Source organism: Hemitrygon akajei, unplaced genomic scaffold, assembly GCF_048418815.1.
Source record: "Hemitrygon akajei unplaced genomic scaffold, sHemAka1.3 Scf000120, whole genome shotgun sequence".
In the NCBI taxonomy this organism is placed as follows: Eukaryota; Metazoa; Chordata; class Chondrichthyes; order Myliobatiformes; family Dasyatidae; genus Hemitrygon; species Hemitrygon akajei.
The window spans coordinates 222,225-240,967 of record NW_027332006.1 but is presented as its reverse complement, the minus strand read 5'-3'; the positions used below and the strand labels follow the sequence as shown (position 1 = coordinate 240,967).

General features: G+C 47.4%; 1 protein-coding gene across 1 annotated transcript; it reads right to left on the bottom strand.

Annotated features, from left to right (window-relative positions):
- Window positions 1–2,445: 2,445 nt before the first annotated feature.
- LOC140723589 (uncharacterized) lies at window positions 2,446–9,156 on the bottom strand. Its single transcript, XM_073038155.1, has 2 exons — window positions 9,097–9,156; window positions 2,446–5,101 (listed from the first exon to the last, which is right to left on the bottom strand). The coding sequence occupies exon 2, from the start codon at window positions 4,356–4,358 to the stop codon at window positions 2,931–2,933; it is 1,428 nt and encodes a 475-aa protein (XP_072894256.1). The 5' UTR covers window positions 4,359–5,101; window positions 9,097–9,156; the 3' UTR covers window positions 2,446–2,930.
- Window positions 9,157–18,743: the final 9,587 nt, after the last annotated feature.

Sequence of the window (18,743 nt, the reverse complement as noted above, 5' to 3'; positions counted from 1 at the left end):
TTGGTCCCATTTCAATCAGTAAAATTTACAAAGGTCAATAAGAACTTAAGAAAGCTTTAGAAAAGAGTATTTACACTGAAACCCACTTAGATTAACACTACCTTGGACAGAAGGAGGAAGAGGAATAACACACTTGAGGAAAGATCACACAACAGTCAGATAAAATTTCTATATTTTCAAGAAAAATTTACCGGATTCAGCACTCCGTGTAATTGTGAAAAGAAATAGAGATCAGAAAAATTAACTGAGAGGCCAACTCAGTAAAATGAATCAACACTCTGGAAGAAAACATTAACCAGTGGGATGAGTATGGCATCGTAATGATCTGAGCAGATGAGATGGTGACAAAGAAGCATTGAGGACCTGTCTGACAGTTGGACACCTCTTCCCAGAAACAGAGGGGTTCCCTGCAGAAGTATGGGACAAGGTGGTTAACAAAAGAAAAAAAAAAATCGAAAATACATGAAATACAAATAAACAAGGCTTTAAGTGCAGAAAATGCCAAGAAGAACCAGACACAATCCAACACATTCTAAAAAATTTAGAAAACTTTAGAAAAGTCGACACTGAAACACGACCTTGGACAGAAGGAGGAAGAGGAATAACAAACATGAAAAAAAAAGCACACAACAGTCAGATAAAACTTCTAAGTATATATTTTCATCAAAACTGAACAGGATTCAGCACTCCATGTGTGGATATGCAATCGTGATAAGAAATACAGACCAGAACACGTACATGAGAGGCCAACTCAGAAAAATGAATCACCACTCTGGAAGTAAACATTAACCAGTGGAATGAGTATGACCCTCCATGGGAGACATCCCAACGATCTGAGCAGACGAGATGGTGACAAAGAAGCATCGAGCACCTGACTGAGAGTTGGAGACCTCTTCCCAGAAACAGAGGAGTTCCTTGCAGAAATACAGGACAAAGTGGTTAACAAAAGGGGAAAAAAAAACATGAGATACAAACAAACAAGGCAGTAAGTGCAGAAAATGCCAAGAGAAACCAGACACAGTCCAACACATTCCCGGATTCTGCAGGAATTTAACTCAATCTGATTATTTATAAAGATAGAATATCATTCACCAAATTCTTGCTTTAAAATACTGACTCATGATTGCCCTCCATCACTTCATACAGGCACCGTAAGTTCAAGCCTGATCCAGTTTTGGAGTCAAAATCTTACAAATTATAATACATTATTTCAGATAGGACAATCCATAATAACCATCTGGATAGCATATTACAGGATAAACAAGCAGGAACAACTCCCTCAATAGCTGAAACCATTCCCAACACACAGATGTCACCATGGGTATAGTTTGTGTCATCAGTCAAACAACCAAAAGATTTTCTCTGTCAATCAGCTTCCAAACGTTGCTGCTCTGTCATTTGTTGCCACGCCCCACTCCAGATTCCCTTCTCCTCATCATACGTTCTTACATCAACCATCATCCAGAGCCCCAAACTCTGCCCTGTGCAGACCCCCCTCAGGTTTCTGACCCTGCTCCGTCTGCAGAGAATTCAAGGGAAACCTGTTCACCCACAGAGTGGTGACTGTTTGGAACCCATAACCACAGAGAGAACAGGAGATGAACAACAGGGGAGGATTTAAAAGGACTGTCCTGGAACAGAATCACTGGCAGGGTCCTGCCGGCCTGAGTTGACTCTCTACTGTACACTAGCTGTGTTATAAATTCACCAAGTACCTGAGACAGAGTTAAAAACAGAACTGATTTATTTGTCTCAGATCCAGAATATTAAACTCCATTCCCATTAAAGGTGAATGTGCAGCAGAAGAAACTCCTCCCATACCCAGTGACCAGGGTGCAGAACTGGGTGTGGTGAGCAGCAGCAATAATTGCAGAGTTCAGCACTGACAGTCACTCTCGAAATTGCATTCAGCAACGGTGACGGACAAATATCCAGCATGCAGCTTATTGAAACTATCTCCCCAGTGTGAACCCTGTAGTGATTAACAAGTGTAACGTGCTGTAAGGTTTCACTGCTCATGTAATGGCCTCTCCGTAATGTTTCACTGCTGAGGTAATGGTTTCTCCGTAGCAGCAATGTTTAGGTTACGACTAGAGATAACAGGGTTTTGGCGTGTGGGGCTATCCAATGAGAGAAATATTCTTTCTTGTGAGTCTGGAAGAGAGATTTTGTGGTCTTTTGCTGGGGAGAGATGAGAAGACGTGAATGGAGAGAGTGGGACCCTTTTCTTTTTTTTTGTTTTCTTCACTAACTCTATAGTCAAAGTAAGAATTATACATCTCAGTCATTTAATCACATATTGTGTACCGTTTGTTATTTTGGGGTCCTGATTTGCATTGCGCAGCATCCACCCAAACGAGATTTCTTAAGTTTGGCCAGGCTGGGGGGCTATCAATCCTATGCAAAAGGATGCAAAAGTGAAATAAGGTTAGATGACTGAGTAAATCCATTCACACGTTCACACACAGCAGGTGAATGGCCTCTACCCAGTGTGAACTCGTTGATGTACCTTCAGTTTAGATGAGCAAGTGAATCCCTTTCCGCAGTGTGAGCAGGTGAACAGCCTCTCTCCAGTGTGAACTCTCTGATGTACCTTCAGTTTAGATGAACAAGTGAATCACTTCCCCGAGTCTAAGCATGTGAACAGCTTCTCCCCAGTGTGAACTGACTTGTGTATCAGTAGGTACCATGGCTGACCGAATCCCTTTCCACAGTCTGAGCAGGTGAATGGCCTCTCCCCAGTGTGACCTGACTGGTGTGCTTGTAGGTGGGATGACTGAGTAAATCTCTTCCGCAGTGTGAGCAGGTGAATGGCCTCTCTCCAGTGTGAACTCACTGATGTACCTTCAGTGGAGATAACTCAGTGAAACCCTTCCCATAGTCTGAACAGGTGAACGGCCGCTCCCCAGTGTGAACTCGCTGATGTACCTTCAGTCTGAATGACCGAGTAAATCCCTTCCCACAGTCTGAGCAGGTGAACGCCTCTCCCCAGTGTGTACTGACTTGTGTCTGTGTAGGGTGGATGACCGAGTGAATCCCTTCCCACATTCTGAGCAGGTGAACGGCCGCTCCCCAGTGTGAACTCGCTGATGTACCTTCAGTTTAGATGAGGAAGTGAATCCTTTCCCGCAGTCTAAGCAGGTGAACAGCTTCTCCCCAGTGTGAACTGACTTGTGTACCAGTAGGTCAGATGACCGAGTGAATCCCTTCCCACAGTCTGAGCAGGTGAACGGCCTCTCCCCAGTGTGAACATACTTATGTACCAGCAGTTCAGATGACAGAGTGAATCCTTTCCCACAGTCTGAGCAGGTGAACGGCCTCTCCCCAGTGTGTACTGACTTGTGTCTCTGTAGGGTGCATGACCGAGTGAATCCCTTCCCACATTCTGAGCAGGTGAATGGCCTCTCCCCAGTGTGAACTCGCTGATGTACCTTCAGTTTAGATGAGTAAGTGAATTGCATCCCACACTCCAAGCAGGTGTACGGCCTCTCTCCAGTGTGAACTGACTGGTGTGCTTGTAGATGGGATGACTGAATGAATCCCTTCCCACAATCTGAGCAGGTGAATGGCCACTCCCCAGTGTGAACTCCCTGATGTATCTTCAGTTTATATGAGCAAGTGAACCCCTTCCCACAGTCTGAGCAGGTGTATGGCATCTCTCCAGTATGAACTCGCTGATGTACCTTCAGTTTATATGAGCAAGTGAATCCCTTCCCACATTCTGAGCAGGTGTATGGCCTCTCTCCAGTGTGAACTCGCTGATGTACCTTCAGATAAGATGACGAAGTGAATGCCTTCCCACAGTCGAAGCAGGTAAATGGCCGCTCTCCGGTGTGAACTCGCTGGTGTGCCATTAGATTAGATGACGAAATGAATCCCTTCCCACAGTCTGAGCAGGTGAATGGCCACTCCCCAGTGTGAACTGACTTATGTACCAGCAGTTCAGATGACAGAGTGAATCCTTTCCCACAGTCTGAGCAGGTGAACGGCCTCTCCCCAGTGTGAACTGAGTTGTGTCTCTGTAGGGTGGATGACCGAGTGAATCCCTTTCCACATTCTGAACAGGTGAATGACCTCTCCCCAGTGTGAACTCGCTGATGTACCTTCAGTTTAGATGAGCAAGTGAATTGCATCCCACACTCCGAGCAGGTGAATGGCCTCTCCCCAGTGTGAACTGACTGGTGTGCTTGTAGGTGGGATGACTGAGTGAATCGCTTCCCGCAGTGTGAGCAGGTGAACGGCCTCTCGCCAGTGTGAACTCGCTGATGTACCATCAGTTTAGACGAGCAAGTGAATCCCTTCCCACAGTCTGAACAGATGAACGGCCTCTCGCCAGTGTGAACTCGCTGATGTACCATCAGTTTAGATGAGCAAGTGAATCCCTTCCCACAGTCTGAACAGGTGAACGGCCTCTCGCCAGTGTGAACTCGCTGATGTTCCTCCAGTTTAGTTGAGGAAGTGAATCCTTTCCCGCAGTCTAAGCAGGTGAACAGCTTCTCCCCAGTGTGAACTGACTTGTGTACCAGTAGGTCAGATGACCGAGTGAATCCCTTCCCACAGTCTGAGCAAGTGTATGGCCTCTCTCCAGTGTGAACTTGCTGATGTACCTTCAGATAAGATGACAAAGTGAATCCCTTCCCACAGTCCGAGCAGGTGAACGGCCGCTCCCCGGTGTGAACTCACTGGTGAGCCATTTGGTCAGATGACTGAGAGAATCCTTCCCCACAAATTCCGCAGATGACCAGCCTCTGCCCAGTGTGTACTGACTGGTGTGTCCACGTGTGGGAAGATTTACTGAATGCCTTCTCACACACAGAACAGTTGAATGGCCTTGTCCCAGTGTGAACTGGCTGATGTCCTTTCAGTTGAAATGATTGACTGAATGCATTTCCACTGTCTGAGCAGATGATCAGGTCCCGCCTGTGTAAAGTGACGGGCATGCCAGTGGGTCAGTTGATAGCGTGAATCCCTCTCGACAGTCTGAGCAGGAAGGATGATCGAGTGAATCCCTTACTCCACTTCTTAAATATCTGGACAGAGACAGCAAAACTGGCGTGTTGTGTTCGAGATTCCCGTAGAAAAATTCCTTGTTGTTTGTAACCTGTAAAAAGATTTACAAATTCCATCAATGGGTGAAAGACAACATTTCAGATGAGATCACTTGAGTTGTCAAGGTGTAATCTGACATCACACTGTTACAGTGAAGTTCACCACAAGTTGCAGAGAGAAATCATCTTCTAACTGGGCACAGTGCTGGTATTTGGAACGACCGTTAAAATCCCTGATGTCCTTCCTGTCTCTATAAGAATGGGGCATTTCTGCCATCTCCAATGTTTGACCTGGCTCAGTTTCACTCTCTCTATTGGTATTATTCCATGTTCCATATTATTCCATGATCACACAAACCAATCTTCCATCCTTGGACTCACTTTACACCACACGCTGTTGGAGCAGTGCTGCCAGGATAATCAAGGACACGACCCACCCAGCCAACACACTTTTTGTCCCACTTCCCTCCCCGAGGTTAAGGAGCATGAAGATTCATACGGCCAGATTTGGGAACAGCTTCTTTCAAACTGTGATAAGACTGCTGAACAGATCCTGACCCAGATCTGAGCCGTACCTACCAAATATCTGGACCTGACTTGCACTACCTTACTTTCCCTTTTCCATTTTCTAATTATGATTTATAATTTAATTTTTTGTTATATTTACTTTGATTTGTACTTCAGGGAGCGGGAAGCGCAGAATCAAATATCACTGTGATGCTTGTACGCTATAGTATCAATTGTTTGGAGACAATAAAGTATAAAGTTCCTGCTGAGCTGCATGGCTTTCTGGCCCCACAGTAACTAAAACACACTCACACAAATAGCCTTCAGTTCATTCCACACACCCACCACTCTCTGTGTAGAAAACTTACCCCTGGCATCCCCTCGGTATCTATTTCCAAACACCTTAAAACTATGCCCCCTCGTGTTAGCCATTTCAGTCCTGGGAAAAATCCTCTGGCTATCCACACGCTCAATGCCCCTCATCATCTTATACACCTAAAAAAGGCTCTAAACATAAAGAATGAAACTATACATTGCTTAGAGGATTTGTCAGAAGTATACAAAATTATGAGGGTATAGATAGGATAAATGCAAGCAGCTTTTTCCATTGAGATTGGGTGGGATGAAAACCAGAGGTCATGGGTAAGAGAGGAAGGTGAAAATTTAATGGGAACATTTGGAAAAGCTCTTCACTGAAATGGTTGTGAGAGTGTGGAATGAGATGCCAGCTCGGTTTCACCATTTAAAAGAAGTTTGGATGGGAGACTGGATGGTAGGGGTATGGAGGGCGATGGTCTTGGTGCAGGTAGTTGCACAGCTTAAATGTTTTTTCAGCATTGACTAGATGGGCCAAATAGTTTTTTTCTGTATTGAACTTCTCCATGTTTCTATGTCAGAGAAGCTGGCCAAACTTGTTTGGAAGGGAAAAGGTAGGAGTGACAATGGAGCAGCAATGGCTGGAGTTTCTGGGAGCAATTCGGAAGCTGAGTGATCGATGCATCCCAAAGAAATGGAAGCATTGGAAAGTCAGGACACAACCGTGGCTGGAATGAGAAGACAAAGCCAACATAAAAAGCCCAAAGAGAGGGCAAACAAAAGAGCAAAAACTATTGGGAAGCTTTTAGAAACCAATAGAAGACAACTAAAAAAAAGCCAGATGAGCTCAGGGCGTGGAATGATGATTAATGAGTCTTGGTAGCACCTAAAAGTCTGAGGCATTTAGAGGAACAAAATACCCGGGGCCTCAATATCTCCTGAAAGCCAAGGTTCCCTGCACCATTTACGTTTCAACTTTTACGTTGTTAGGCACATACAAACTCTACACCCTCAAAGTTTCACTTCTGAAGGCCTCCCACTTACTAAGTACTCCTTTGTCAGAAAACAGCCTGTCCCAAACCACACGTGTCAGATCCTTTCTGATACCATCAAAATTGACCTTTCTCCAATATAGAATCGCAACCCATGGTCCAGACCTCTCTTTTTCATCTTTATTTTGAATTTCATGGCATTATGATCACTAATTTCTGTCACCTGCCCTGATCATTGCCTAACAGCTTATTGCACACTTCTACGTCGGGAATTCTATGTATTGATTTAAGGGCACATTTGAAAAACTCTACCCCATCTAGTCCTTTTACAGTATGGGAGTCCCAGTCAACATATGGAAAGTTAAAATTGCTTACAATCTCAACCTTTGTTTCTTGGCAGAGTCTGTGATCTCTCTGCAAATTTGTTCCTCTAAATCCCTCAGACTGTTGGGTGTAAACAAATCCCAATAACGGCTACAATATCATAATTTCTTGTCCTGAGCTGATCTGGCTTTCCTATGATGCTTCTTGCATTGTGATATACACAGCTCAGCACATTCATCGCACCATGCTCAATCATTTGATTGCTGACTCTATCTGAGGTCTGAACCACATCTGACTGGTGTCAAGAAAACAACCTCTCCCTCAATGTCACAAAAACAAAGGAGCTGATTGTGGACGACAGTAGGAATGGAGACAGGCTAACCCCTATTGACATCAATGGATTTGGGGTTAAGAAGGTGAACAGCTTTAAGCTCCTTGGCATAAACATCACTGAGGATCTCATATGTTGTCCTGTCAAAGGGTCTCGGCCCAAAACGTCGACAGAACTTCTTCCTATAGATGCAGCCTGGCCTGCTGCGTTCCACCAGCATTTTGTGTGTGTGTGTTGCTTGACTTTCCAGCATCTGCAGATTTCCTCGTGTATACGTACTGGCTGTGTTGTGAAAAAAGCACAACAGCACCTCTTTCACCTCAGACAGCTGAAGAAGCTTGGGATGGGGTCCCAAATACGAAGATCTTTCTACAGGAACACAATTGAGAGCATCCTGACTGGCTGCATCACTGCCTGGTATGGGAACTGTACTTCCCTCAATCGCAGGAAACTGCAGACAGCCCAGTGCATCTGCAGATATGAACTTCCCACTATTCAATCCATTTACAGCATATATGTCAAACTCAAGGCCCGCGGGCCAAATCCGGCCCGCGGTGGAATTATCTTTGGCCCGCGAGATAATATCTAATTACTATTAAAGCTGGCCCCAGTAATCGAAGCGCATATGGCGTATGATATGGCTAATGCTGAGTTTATTCAGGTACCAGGTTTTCAGGGTTTTTAGTGTTTATTTGGCAGTCTTCTTCATAAGAAACGGAATTTGTAAAGTGAAACACTTTGTAGTTATAGCAGAGACTGAGACACATGACAGCAGGCTGAAAAAACGGAGGCAGCGAAAGCTGCGTTCGCACGCGTCCGACTGATCCGGCCCGCATGAAGCTGCATTTTGCTCAATCCGGCCCGTGACCTAAAATAAGTTTGACACCCCTGATTTACAGAGACAGGTGTGTAAAAATGCCCAAAGGATACTGGGGACCCAGTTCACCACAACCACAAACTGTTCCTGCTGCTACCATCCAGGAAACGGTACCACAGCAAAAGGACCAACAGGCTCCGGCACATTTGTTATGTGAAAGCTACTTGTTGCCCAGGCCAAAGGTTTTTGATATCATTATCTTCCCAGACAGAATGGGTCAAAACATGTCGTCACGGGTAGAAAAGTCCAAAACAAAAGGAGGTAGCTCAAGTAACACACACAAAATGCTGGAGGAACTCAGCAGGCCGGGCAGCATCTACGGAAAAGAGTACTAATGCTGAATTCCTCCGGCATTTTGTATGTGTTGCTTGGATTTCCAGCATCTGCAGATCTTCTCTTGTTTGTGATTGGAAGTGGAACAAATGTGATTTTCTCAACTGGTGATGTAAAAGATTTTGTTCCCTTTCTCCGAGTTCCTAATTCTTACTTTTAGATAGCTGGAGCTCAGCTCTGTCTGAGAGATCCATCGCTTCCCATTTCCTCAGCGGCCGGAAGCTCCCCGGGGCCCGTATACGGTTCGTGGGGCTGAGAGAAAGGGAAGAGAGCAGGACTGCGCCGGGATTGCGGGCCACGGTGCCCGCAGTTCACAGCAATTGACCCTCACTCGGTGTTTAAGACAGTCGCCCCGAGATAATCGCTTACCTGCGTCCGAGTCCAGTTTCCGCGCTGCCGAGGCCTTTTTGTGAACTGCGCGCATGCGTGATATTCGCCAACGTCATCAACTTTGACGCCTGCGCATATCATCGATGCTTCAGTGCCGGCGAAACTTTCAATGCACGGCATTAAGGGTAATCACAGTGCCAATAACAGTTTCTGCAAGCACATGTGCATACCTCAGTATTTTTTTGTATATAGAAAATTCAGCAGCTGTTTTAACGCAGAAAGCGGCTAACAGAAACAATATTCTGTGCCTGCCGGGTAAAATGCTTCGCAGATCAGACGTTGAAATTCCACCGCGTCTGGATGTTTCCGTCCTAAGTGGAGTCGAAGCACGGAATGACATTCTTTTATAGAATAATCTGTTACCAATAATGGCAACAACCTGTACAGTGACTGGCATCAGTTACCGCTAATTAACAATTTTTTCTGTGCTGTAGCGAGCCGCAATGTCAATGGGGAAATAACTCAATTTAGTTAGTAGATGCAAACGCAGCACCTGTCATGAAGCCTCTAGGGACGGCCGATGCTGGGACGGCAACACCAAGTACGATGTTGTCAAACTACTCGGTGTAATGACAGGACGTTATCTGAGCAGGTAGTAGTGTGTAATCCTGTGGGTGAGTCCTCAGCGCTGATTCCACTCTAACCCTGCGAGTGGGGACTCTGCTCCGGTGTAATGACAGGACGTTATCTGAGCAGGTAGTAGTGTGTAATCCTGTGGGTGAGTCCTCAGCGCTGATTCCACTCTAACCCTGCGAGTTGAGACTCTGCTCCGGTGTAATGACAGGACGTTATCTGAGCAGGTAGTAGTGTGTAATCCTGTGGGTGAGTCCTCAGCGCTGATTCCACTCTAACCCTGCGAGTGGAGACTCTGCTCCGGTGTAATGACAGGACGTTATCTGAGCAGGTAGTAGTGTGTAATCCTGTGGGTGAGTCCTCAGCGCTGATTCCACTCTAACCCTGCGAGTGGAGACTCTGCTCCGGTGTAATGACAGGACGTTATCTGAGCAGGTAGTAGTGTGTAATCCTGTGGGTGAGTCCTCAGCGCTGATTCCACTCTAACCCTGCGAGTGGAGACTCTGCTCCGGTGTAATGACAGGACGTTATCTGAGCAGGTAGTAGTGTGTAATCCTGTGGGTGAGTCCTCAGCGCTGATTCCACTCTAACCCTGCGAGTGGGGACTCTGCTCCGGTGTAATGACAGGACGTTATCTGAGCAGGTAGTAGTGTGTAATCCTGTGGGTGAGTCCTCAGCGCTGATTCCACTCTAACCCTGCGAGTGGAGACTCTGCTCCGGTGTAATGACCGGACGTTATCTGAGCAGGTAGTAGTGTGTAATCCTGTGGGTGAGTCCTCAGCGCTGATTCCACTCTAACCCTGCGAGTGGAGACTCTGCTCCGGTGTAATGACAGGACGTTATCTGAGCAGGTAGTAGTGTGTAATCCTGTGGGTGAGTCCTCAGCGCTGATTCCACTCTAACCCTGCGAGTGGAGACTCTGCTCCGGTGTAATGACAGGACGTTATCTGAGCAGGTAGTAGTGTGTAATCCTGTGGGTGAATCCTCAGCGCTGACTCCACTCTAACCCTGCGAGTGGAGACTCTGCTCCGGTGTAATGACAGGACGTTATCTGAGCAGGTAGTAGTGTGTAATCCTGTGGGTGAGTCCTCAGCGCTGATTCCACTCTAACCCTGCGAGTGGAGACTCTGCTCCGGTGTAATGACAGGACGTTATCTGAGCAGGTAGTAGTGTGTAATCCTGTGGGTGAATCCTCAGCGCTGACTCCACTCTAACCCTGCGAGTGGAGACTCTGCTCCGGTGTAATGACAGGACGTTATCTGAGCAGGTAGTAGTGTGTAATCCTGTGGGTGAGTCCTCAGCGTTGATTCCACTCTAACCCTGCGAGTGGAGACTCTGCTCCGGTGTAATGACAGGACGTTATCTGAGCAGGTAGTAGTGTGTAATCCTGTGGGTGAGTCCTCAGCACTGATTCCACTCTAACCCTGCGAGTGGAGACTCTGCTCCGGTGTAATGACAGGACGTTATCTGAGCAGGTAGTAGTGTGTAATCCTGTGGGTGAGTCCTCAGCGCTGATTCCACTCTAACCCTGCGAGTGGAGACTCTGCTCCGGTGTAATGACAGGACGTTATCTGAGCAGGTAGTAGTGTGTAATCCTGTGGGTGAGTCCTCAGCGCTGATTCCACTCTAACCCTGCGAGTGGAGACTCTGCTCCGGTGTAATGACAGGACGTTATCTGAGCAGGTAGTAGTGTGTAATCCTGTTGGTGAGTCCTCAGCGCTGATTCCACTCTAACCCTGCGAGTGGAGACTCTGCTCCGGTGTTATGACAGGACGTTATCTGAGCAGGTAGTAGTGTGTAATCCTGTGGGTGAGTCCTCAGCGCTGATTCCACTCTAACCCTGCGAGTGGAGACTCTGCTCCGGTGTAATGACAGGACGTTATCTGAGCAGGTAGAAGTGTGTAATCCTGTGGGTGAATCCTCAGCGCTGACTCCACTCTAACCCTGCGAGTGGAGACTCTGCTCCGGTGTAATGACAGGACGTTATCTGAGCAGGTAGTAGTGTGTAATCCTGTGGGTGAGTCCTCAGCGCTGATTCCACTCTAACCCTGCGAGTGGAGACTCTGCTCCGGTGTAATGACAGGACGTTATCTGAGCAGGTAGTAGTGTGTAATCCTGTGGGTGAGTCCTCAGCGCTGATTCCACTCTAACCCTGCGAGTGGAGACTCTGCTCCGGTGTAATGACAGGACGTTATCTGAGCAGGTAGTAGTGTGTAATCCTGGGGGTGAGTCCTCAGCGCTGATTCCACTCTAACCCTGCGAGTGGAGACTCTGCTCCGGTGTTATGACAGGACGTTATCTGAGCAGGTAGTAGTGTGTAATCCTGTGGGTGAGTCCTCAGCGCTGATTCCACTCTAACCCTGCGAGTGGAGACTCTGCTCCGGTGTAATGACAGGACGTTATCTGAGCAGGTAGTAGTGTGTAATCCTGTGGGTGAGTCCTCAGCGCTGATTCCACTCTAACCCTGCGAGTGGGGACTCTGCTCCGGTGTAATGACAGGACGTTATCTGAGCAGGTAGTAGTGTGTAATCCTGTGGGTGAGTCCTCAGCGCTGATTCCACTCTAACCCTGCGAGTGGAGACTCTGCTCCGGTGTAATGACAGGACGTTATCTGAGCAGGTAGTAGTGTGTAATCCTGTGGGTGAGTCCTCAGCGCTGATTCCACTCTAACCCTGCGAGTGGAGACTCTGCTCCGGTGTAATGACAGGACGTTATCTGAGCAGGTAGTAGTGTGTAATCCTGTGGGTGAGTCCTCAGCGCTGATTCCACTCTAACCCTGCGAGTGGAGACTCTGCTCCGGTGTAATGACAGGACGTTATCTGAGCAGGTATTAGTGTGTAATCCTGTGGGTGAATCCTCAGCGCTGACTCCACTCTAACCCTGCGAGTGGAGACTCTGCTCCGGTGTAATGACAGGACGTTATCTGAGCAGGTAGTAGTGTGTAATCCTGTGGGTGAGTCCTCAGCGCTGATTCCACTCTAACCCTGCGAGTGGAGACTCTGCTCCGGTGTAATGACAGGATGTTATCTGAGCAGGTAGTAGTGTGTAATCCTGTGGGTGAATCCTCAGCGCTGACTCCACTCTAACCCTGCGAGTGGAGAATCTGCTCCGGTGTAATGACAGGACGTTATCTGAGCAGGTAGTAGTGTGTAATCCTGTGGGTGAGTCCTCAGCGCTGATTCCACTCTAACCCTGCGAGTGGAGACTCTGCTCCGGTGTAATGACAGGACGTTATCTGAGCAGGTAGTAGTGTGTAATCCTGTGGGTGAATCCTCAGCGCTGACTCCACTCTAACCCTGCGAGTGGAGACTCTGCTCCGGTGTAATGACAGAACGTTATCTGAGCAGGTAGTAGTGTGTAATCCTGTGGGTGAGTCCTCAGCGCTGATTCCACTCTAACCCTGCGAGTGGAGACTCTGCTCCGGTGTAATGACAGGACGTTATCTGAGCAGGTAGTAATGTGTAATCCTGTGGGTGAGTCCTCAGCGCTGATTCCACTCTAACCCTGCGAGTGGAGACTCTGCTCCGGTGTAATGACAGGACGTTATCTGAGCAGGTAGTAGTGTGTAATCCTGTGGGTGAGTCCTCAGCGCTGATTCCACTCTAACCCTGCGAGTGGAGACTCTGCTCCGGTGTAATGACAGGACGTTATCTGAGCAGGTAGTAGTGTGTAATCCTGTGGGTGAGTCCTCAGCGCTGATTCCACTCTAACCCTGCGAGTGGAGACTCTACTCCGGTGTAATGACAGGACGTTATCTGAGCAGGTAGTAGTGTGTAATCCTGTGGGTGAGTCCTCAGCGCTGATTCCACTCTAACCCTGCGAGTGGAGACTCTGCTCCGCTGTAATGACAGGACGTTATCTGAGCAGGTAGTAGTGTGTAATCCTGTGGGTGAGTCCTCAGCGCTGATTCCACTCTAACCTTGCGAGTGGAGACTCTGCTCCGGTGTAATAACAGGACGTTATCTGAGCAGGTAGTAGTGTGTAATCCTGTGGGTGAGTCCTCAGTGCTGATTCCACTCTAACCCTGCGAGTGGAGACTCTGCTCCGGTGTAATGACAGGACGTTATCTGAGCAGGTAGTAGTGTGTAATCCTGTGGGTGAGTCCTCAGCGCTGATTCCACTCTAACACTGCGAGTGGAGACTCTGCTCCGGTGTAATGACAGGACGTTATCTGAGCAGGTAGTAGTGTGTAATCCTGTGGGTGAGTCCTCAGCGCTGATTCCACTCTAACCCTGCGAGTGGAGACTCTGCTCCGGTGTAATGACAGGACGTTATCTGAGCAGGTAGTAGTGTGTAATCCTGTGGGTGAGTCCTCAGCGCTGATTCCACTCTAACCCTGCGAGTGGAGACTCTGATCCGGTGTAATGACAGGACGTTATCTGAGCAGGTAGTAGTGTGTAATCCTGTGGGTGAGTCCTCAGCGCTGATTCCACTCTAACCCTGCGAGTGGAGACTCTGCTCCGGTGTAATGACAGGATGTTATCTGAGCAGGTAGTAGTGTGTAATCCTGTGGGTGAGTCCTCAGCGCTGATTCCACTCTAACCTTGCGAGTGGAGACTCTGCTCCGGTGTAATGACAGGACGTTATCTGAGCAGGTAGTAGTGTGTAATCCTGTGGGTGAGTCCTCAGCGCTGATTCCACTCTAACCCTGCGAGTGGAGACTCTGCTCCGGTGTAATGACAGGACGTTATCTGAGCAGGTAGTAGTGTGTAATCCTGTGGGTGAGTCCTCAGCGCTGATTCCACTCTAACCCTGCGAGTGGAGACTCTGCTCCGGTGTAATGACAGGACGTTATCTGAGCAGGTAGTAGTGTGTAATCCTGTGGGTGAGTCCTCAGCGCTGATTCCACTCTAACCCTGCGAGTGGAGACTCTGCTCTGGTGTAATGACAGGATGTTATCTGAGCAGGTAGTAGTGTGTAATCCTGTGGGTGAGTCCTCAGCGCTGATTCCACTCTAACCCTGCGAGTGGAGACTCTGCTCCGGTGTAATGACAGGACGTTATCTGAGCAGGTAGTAGTGTGTAATCCTGTGGGTGAGTCCTCAGCGCTGATTCCACTCTAGCCTTGCGAGTGGAGACTCTGCTCCGGTGCAAATGATCGAAACTTTAATTGAACAATAAAGTCAGCACTCCCTTGTTTCTCTGTGATCACGCATCCTTAATATGATTCACTGTTACTTTCTGCCGGTTATAAATTTTTCACGATATGACACATCAACATTAACGTTATTGGCGCAAACCGTCACTGTCTGCGCTGTTCCCGGAGTCAGCCGAAAACACAGATGCCGGCAAGTATGCAGCGCGAGGTAGAAAACAAATACCCTGTATTACAGACCCGATCCTCCACCGCTGCTGTCGCGTTTACTCCCAGAGACAGGGAAAAAAAAAAAACAGAAAACTTTCTACAACGTTGGTTTTAATGCATAACAATGCTAGTAACAATATTTAATATGTTATTGAGTTAGCAGAACATTTGGAAAGTTGGACTTGAGAAAGTAACTGTGGGAAGAAGATCACGTGCGTATTAAGCTGCTAAACAGAGATGAACCGCGGAAAGGGACATAATTCACGTGCACAGTAAAGCATCAGGATATATAAACGAGCTATTCCTGGAGCATACTCTTCTCGTGTTCAGACAGAGAAACAAGCAGAAGCTGGGGGCGGGGGTTCTTTGACATTTCATGAAACATCAGATTACCACAGGAATTCTGCCTCAATTCAGCCACCGGACATTAGGAACAGAGTGGAGGTGCAAGGAGAGACGCTTTCGCAACAAACGCAGCATTCTGAAACCGGTATCAATAGCTAAGCTTTTTGGCTCTGCAGTGACCTGAAATTATAGCTGTTCAGTTATCTGCGTGTCGGAGAAAGGGGGTTCATGGTACATCAGGGAGCAGTCTGGCGCTAACTGTCGAGCCCCTTTGTATGGGCATGAGAATAAAATGATTAATTGTCCGCAGCAATCCCCTCCGCGAGGATCCGTATATCATGGATTGTATGACTAATCAAGATAAAGTGTCTCCACCTGAAAGGCCGATATTCCTCCACAGAAGCTGCCCGGCATGTTCGGTTCCTTCAGCGTCGTCCGGGTTCCTCATACATTCAATCAAATGAGTTGCCGGGCTTGCTCAAGGCCAAGTCAGGAGACGCCAAATTCATTAGGTAATTCCTACTTCGTACTTGGAAAGAAGTATGTAGTTTTTGCCAATTGTGATGATCTTTATCGCTCTGGAGATCATTTCGCAGTTGCATTTGGTGACAGAGTCACAGAGCAGAGAATCATAGAACAGTAGGGTACTGAAACAGGCTCTTCTGATCATCCGTCAGCGTCGAATTAACATCCGCCCTAGTCCCATGGAGATTGCACATGGACCATGCCGTCCATACACGCCCCCCCTCGCATTCATGTTGTATCAAATTTCCTATTAAATGTTGAAATCGGACCTCATCCACCACTTCCTCAGGAAGCTCGTTCAACACTCTCACCGCCGTATGAGGATGTTCCGCCGCGTATCGCCCCGAAATATTCACCTTTCTTTCTTAACTTATGTGTCTTCGTTTTTCTCTAATCAAACCCCAGTGAAAATGTCCGCTCATATTTACCCTATCGATATGCCGTGTAGGTAGCATCCAAACTGATGGAATCAACATCGATTTCTCTAACTTCCAGTAATGCCCCATACCACCCCCTTCACCACTTAACACCCCCCTATCCCTCTCTTACCCTATCCGCTTGCCCGCCCATCACATCAATCATCTTCCCATCTCTTTACCTTATCCCTTCCCCTTCATGTTTCACCTATCACCTTGAGTTTCTCTTTGCCCTCTCTCTATTTTTAACCCGACTCCTCAGCTGTTTTTATTTCTCCAGTCCTACAGAAGGCTTTCAGCCCGAAACGTCGAATGTACTCTTTTCCATAGATGTTGCCTGGCCTGCTGAGTTCCTCCAGCATTCTGTCTATAAAGGCCTTGGATACAGCCCATGCCATCACAGGAAACACCCAAGCCAATAGTCCTGAAAATCTCTTGCCACCGTTGAGCACCTAAGACCAGACGACACAGGAGCAGTACAGGTCATTCAACCAATCGAGTCTGCTTTACCTTTCCATCATGGCTGATCCCGGATCTCACTCACACTCATAAACATTCCTTCTCGCCATATCCTTTGACGCCCTGACCAATCATGAAGAATATCAAGGACCGCCTCAAATATACCGCTGAGCTCCTGCTGCTCTCGGTTTTCGGACTACCCTGGTCATGGGGTATGAAGGGAAGTATCTGGACAAACAGGAACATTAGCGATAGTCCGTCTGGGCCAGTCCGTAGTAGGTCATGTCTAACGAATCTCACAGAGCTTCACTAGGTAGTTACCCGCAATGCGGTTGAAAAAATGTGTCAGGTTTCCGTGTGGGAGGATACTTCAGAAGATTCAATCGCTCGGCTTTCACAATGAGGAAGTAAATTGGATTAGCCATCGGGTACGTTGGGGAAGCTAGGGTGCGGTAATGGATGGTTGTTTATCTGACTGCGGACCTGTGATGACTGGAGTGTCCCAGGGATTGTTGCTGCGTCCGTTCTTGTTTCTCATCTATATCAATGATCTGGATAATAATGCCGTTAGCCAGATCAGCAAATTTACCAATGACAGCAACATTACGGGTGTAGGCCACAGCGAGGAAGAATACCGGAGCATGAAGCGGGATCTGGACCAGCTGGAAAAATGGGTTGAAATGTCAGATCGGATTTAACACACACAACTGTAAGATATTGCCCTTTGGGCGGACCAGCCAGGGTGGGTCTGACACAATGAGAAATAGGGCACTGAGGAGTACGAGAGAACAAACGAATCTGGGAATGCAGGTCCATATTCAATGAAAGTTGTGGCGCAGTTAGACAGGGTCGTAAAAACAGCTTTTCGCACATTGGCCCTCATAGACCAAAGTACTGAATACAGGAGTTGGGATGTTACGTCGTTATGGCATCAGGCTTTATTGGGGCCCAATTTGGAATATTGTGTGCGGTTGGACTCAACTACCTGCAGGAAACATGCAAATAAGATTGAAAAAATGCAGAAAAAAATCAACACGGCCATTGCCGGGACTGAATGTTTTGAATAAAGAGGAAAGATTACATACGTCAGCACTTTATTCCCGAGCAGGTAGGGGACTGAGGGGAGATTTGACAGAGGTATACAACAGTATGAGGCGTATAGAGAGTGTAAATGCAAGCGGGCTTTCTCCACTGAAGTTAGGCGAGAATACAACTGACGATCATGGGTGAAGGGTGAAATGTGAAATGTTTAAGGGAAACATGAGGGGAAACTTCTTCACCCAGAGAGTCGACAGAGTGTAGACAGTGCTGTCAACGCAAGTGGTAATTGAGATTCCGATGTCAACGTTTAAGAGTTGATTGTAGAAGTACACGGATGAGAGGGATATGGATGGCCACGGTCCGGGTGAGGTCGATGGGAGTAGGCAGTTTAAATAATTCCTCACTGACTGGACGGGCTGAAGACCCTGTTTCTGTGCAGTGGTTCCCTCTGGCTGTCTGACTGTATATCTGGGTTAGAGCTTTCGTGTCTCACAGCGCAGACCAATCTAGAAAGTCGTTGATACTGTCCGATCCCTCTGTCCTTGCACACACTGAAGCATGGAGACTGAGTTAATGGATGGTTACAGCATGAGAAGATGGAAGCTTTTGAAATTGTTTGTTCTGTATTCTCCAATTGCCTGCGATGGTTTTCAAGGAAGACAAGCGTGAGCCCAGATATTTGCTTTGCCTTCGCTGCGTTTTCAGTTTGTGTAGTTTTGTATGTTACATTTATTATTGATTTCAGAGGGAGACACGGATTCCACACCGGCCGTGTGGGTTCAGGGTTAAAGGGATCGAAATATGAGCGTATCTACACCCAATACTATAAAACCACGATTCAGAGGTAAATTAGCTTTAGGATAAATTGGTGTGTACTTGAATTGGGAATTTAGAATTGACATTTTGGAAGGCTGGTTCTTTTAATAAGCGCCAGAAGCTGCTGCTGGGCACTTTGAAATGCTG

Bases quoted from the DNA above. Each gene is read 5' to 3' on its own strand.
- LOC140723589 (XM_073038155.1), bottom strand. From the start codon at position 4,358: ATGGTACATCAGCGAGTTCACACTGGCGAGAGGCCGTTCATCTGTTCA.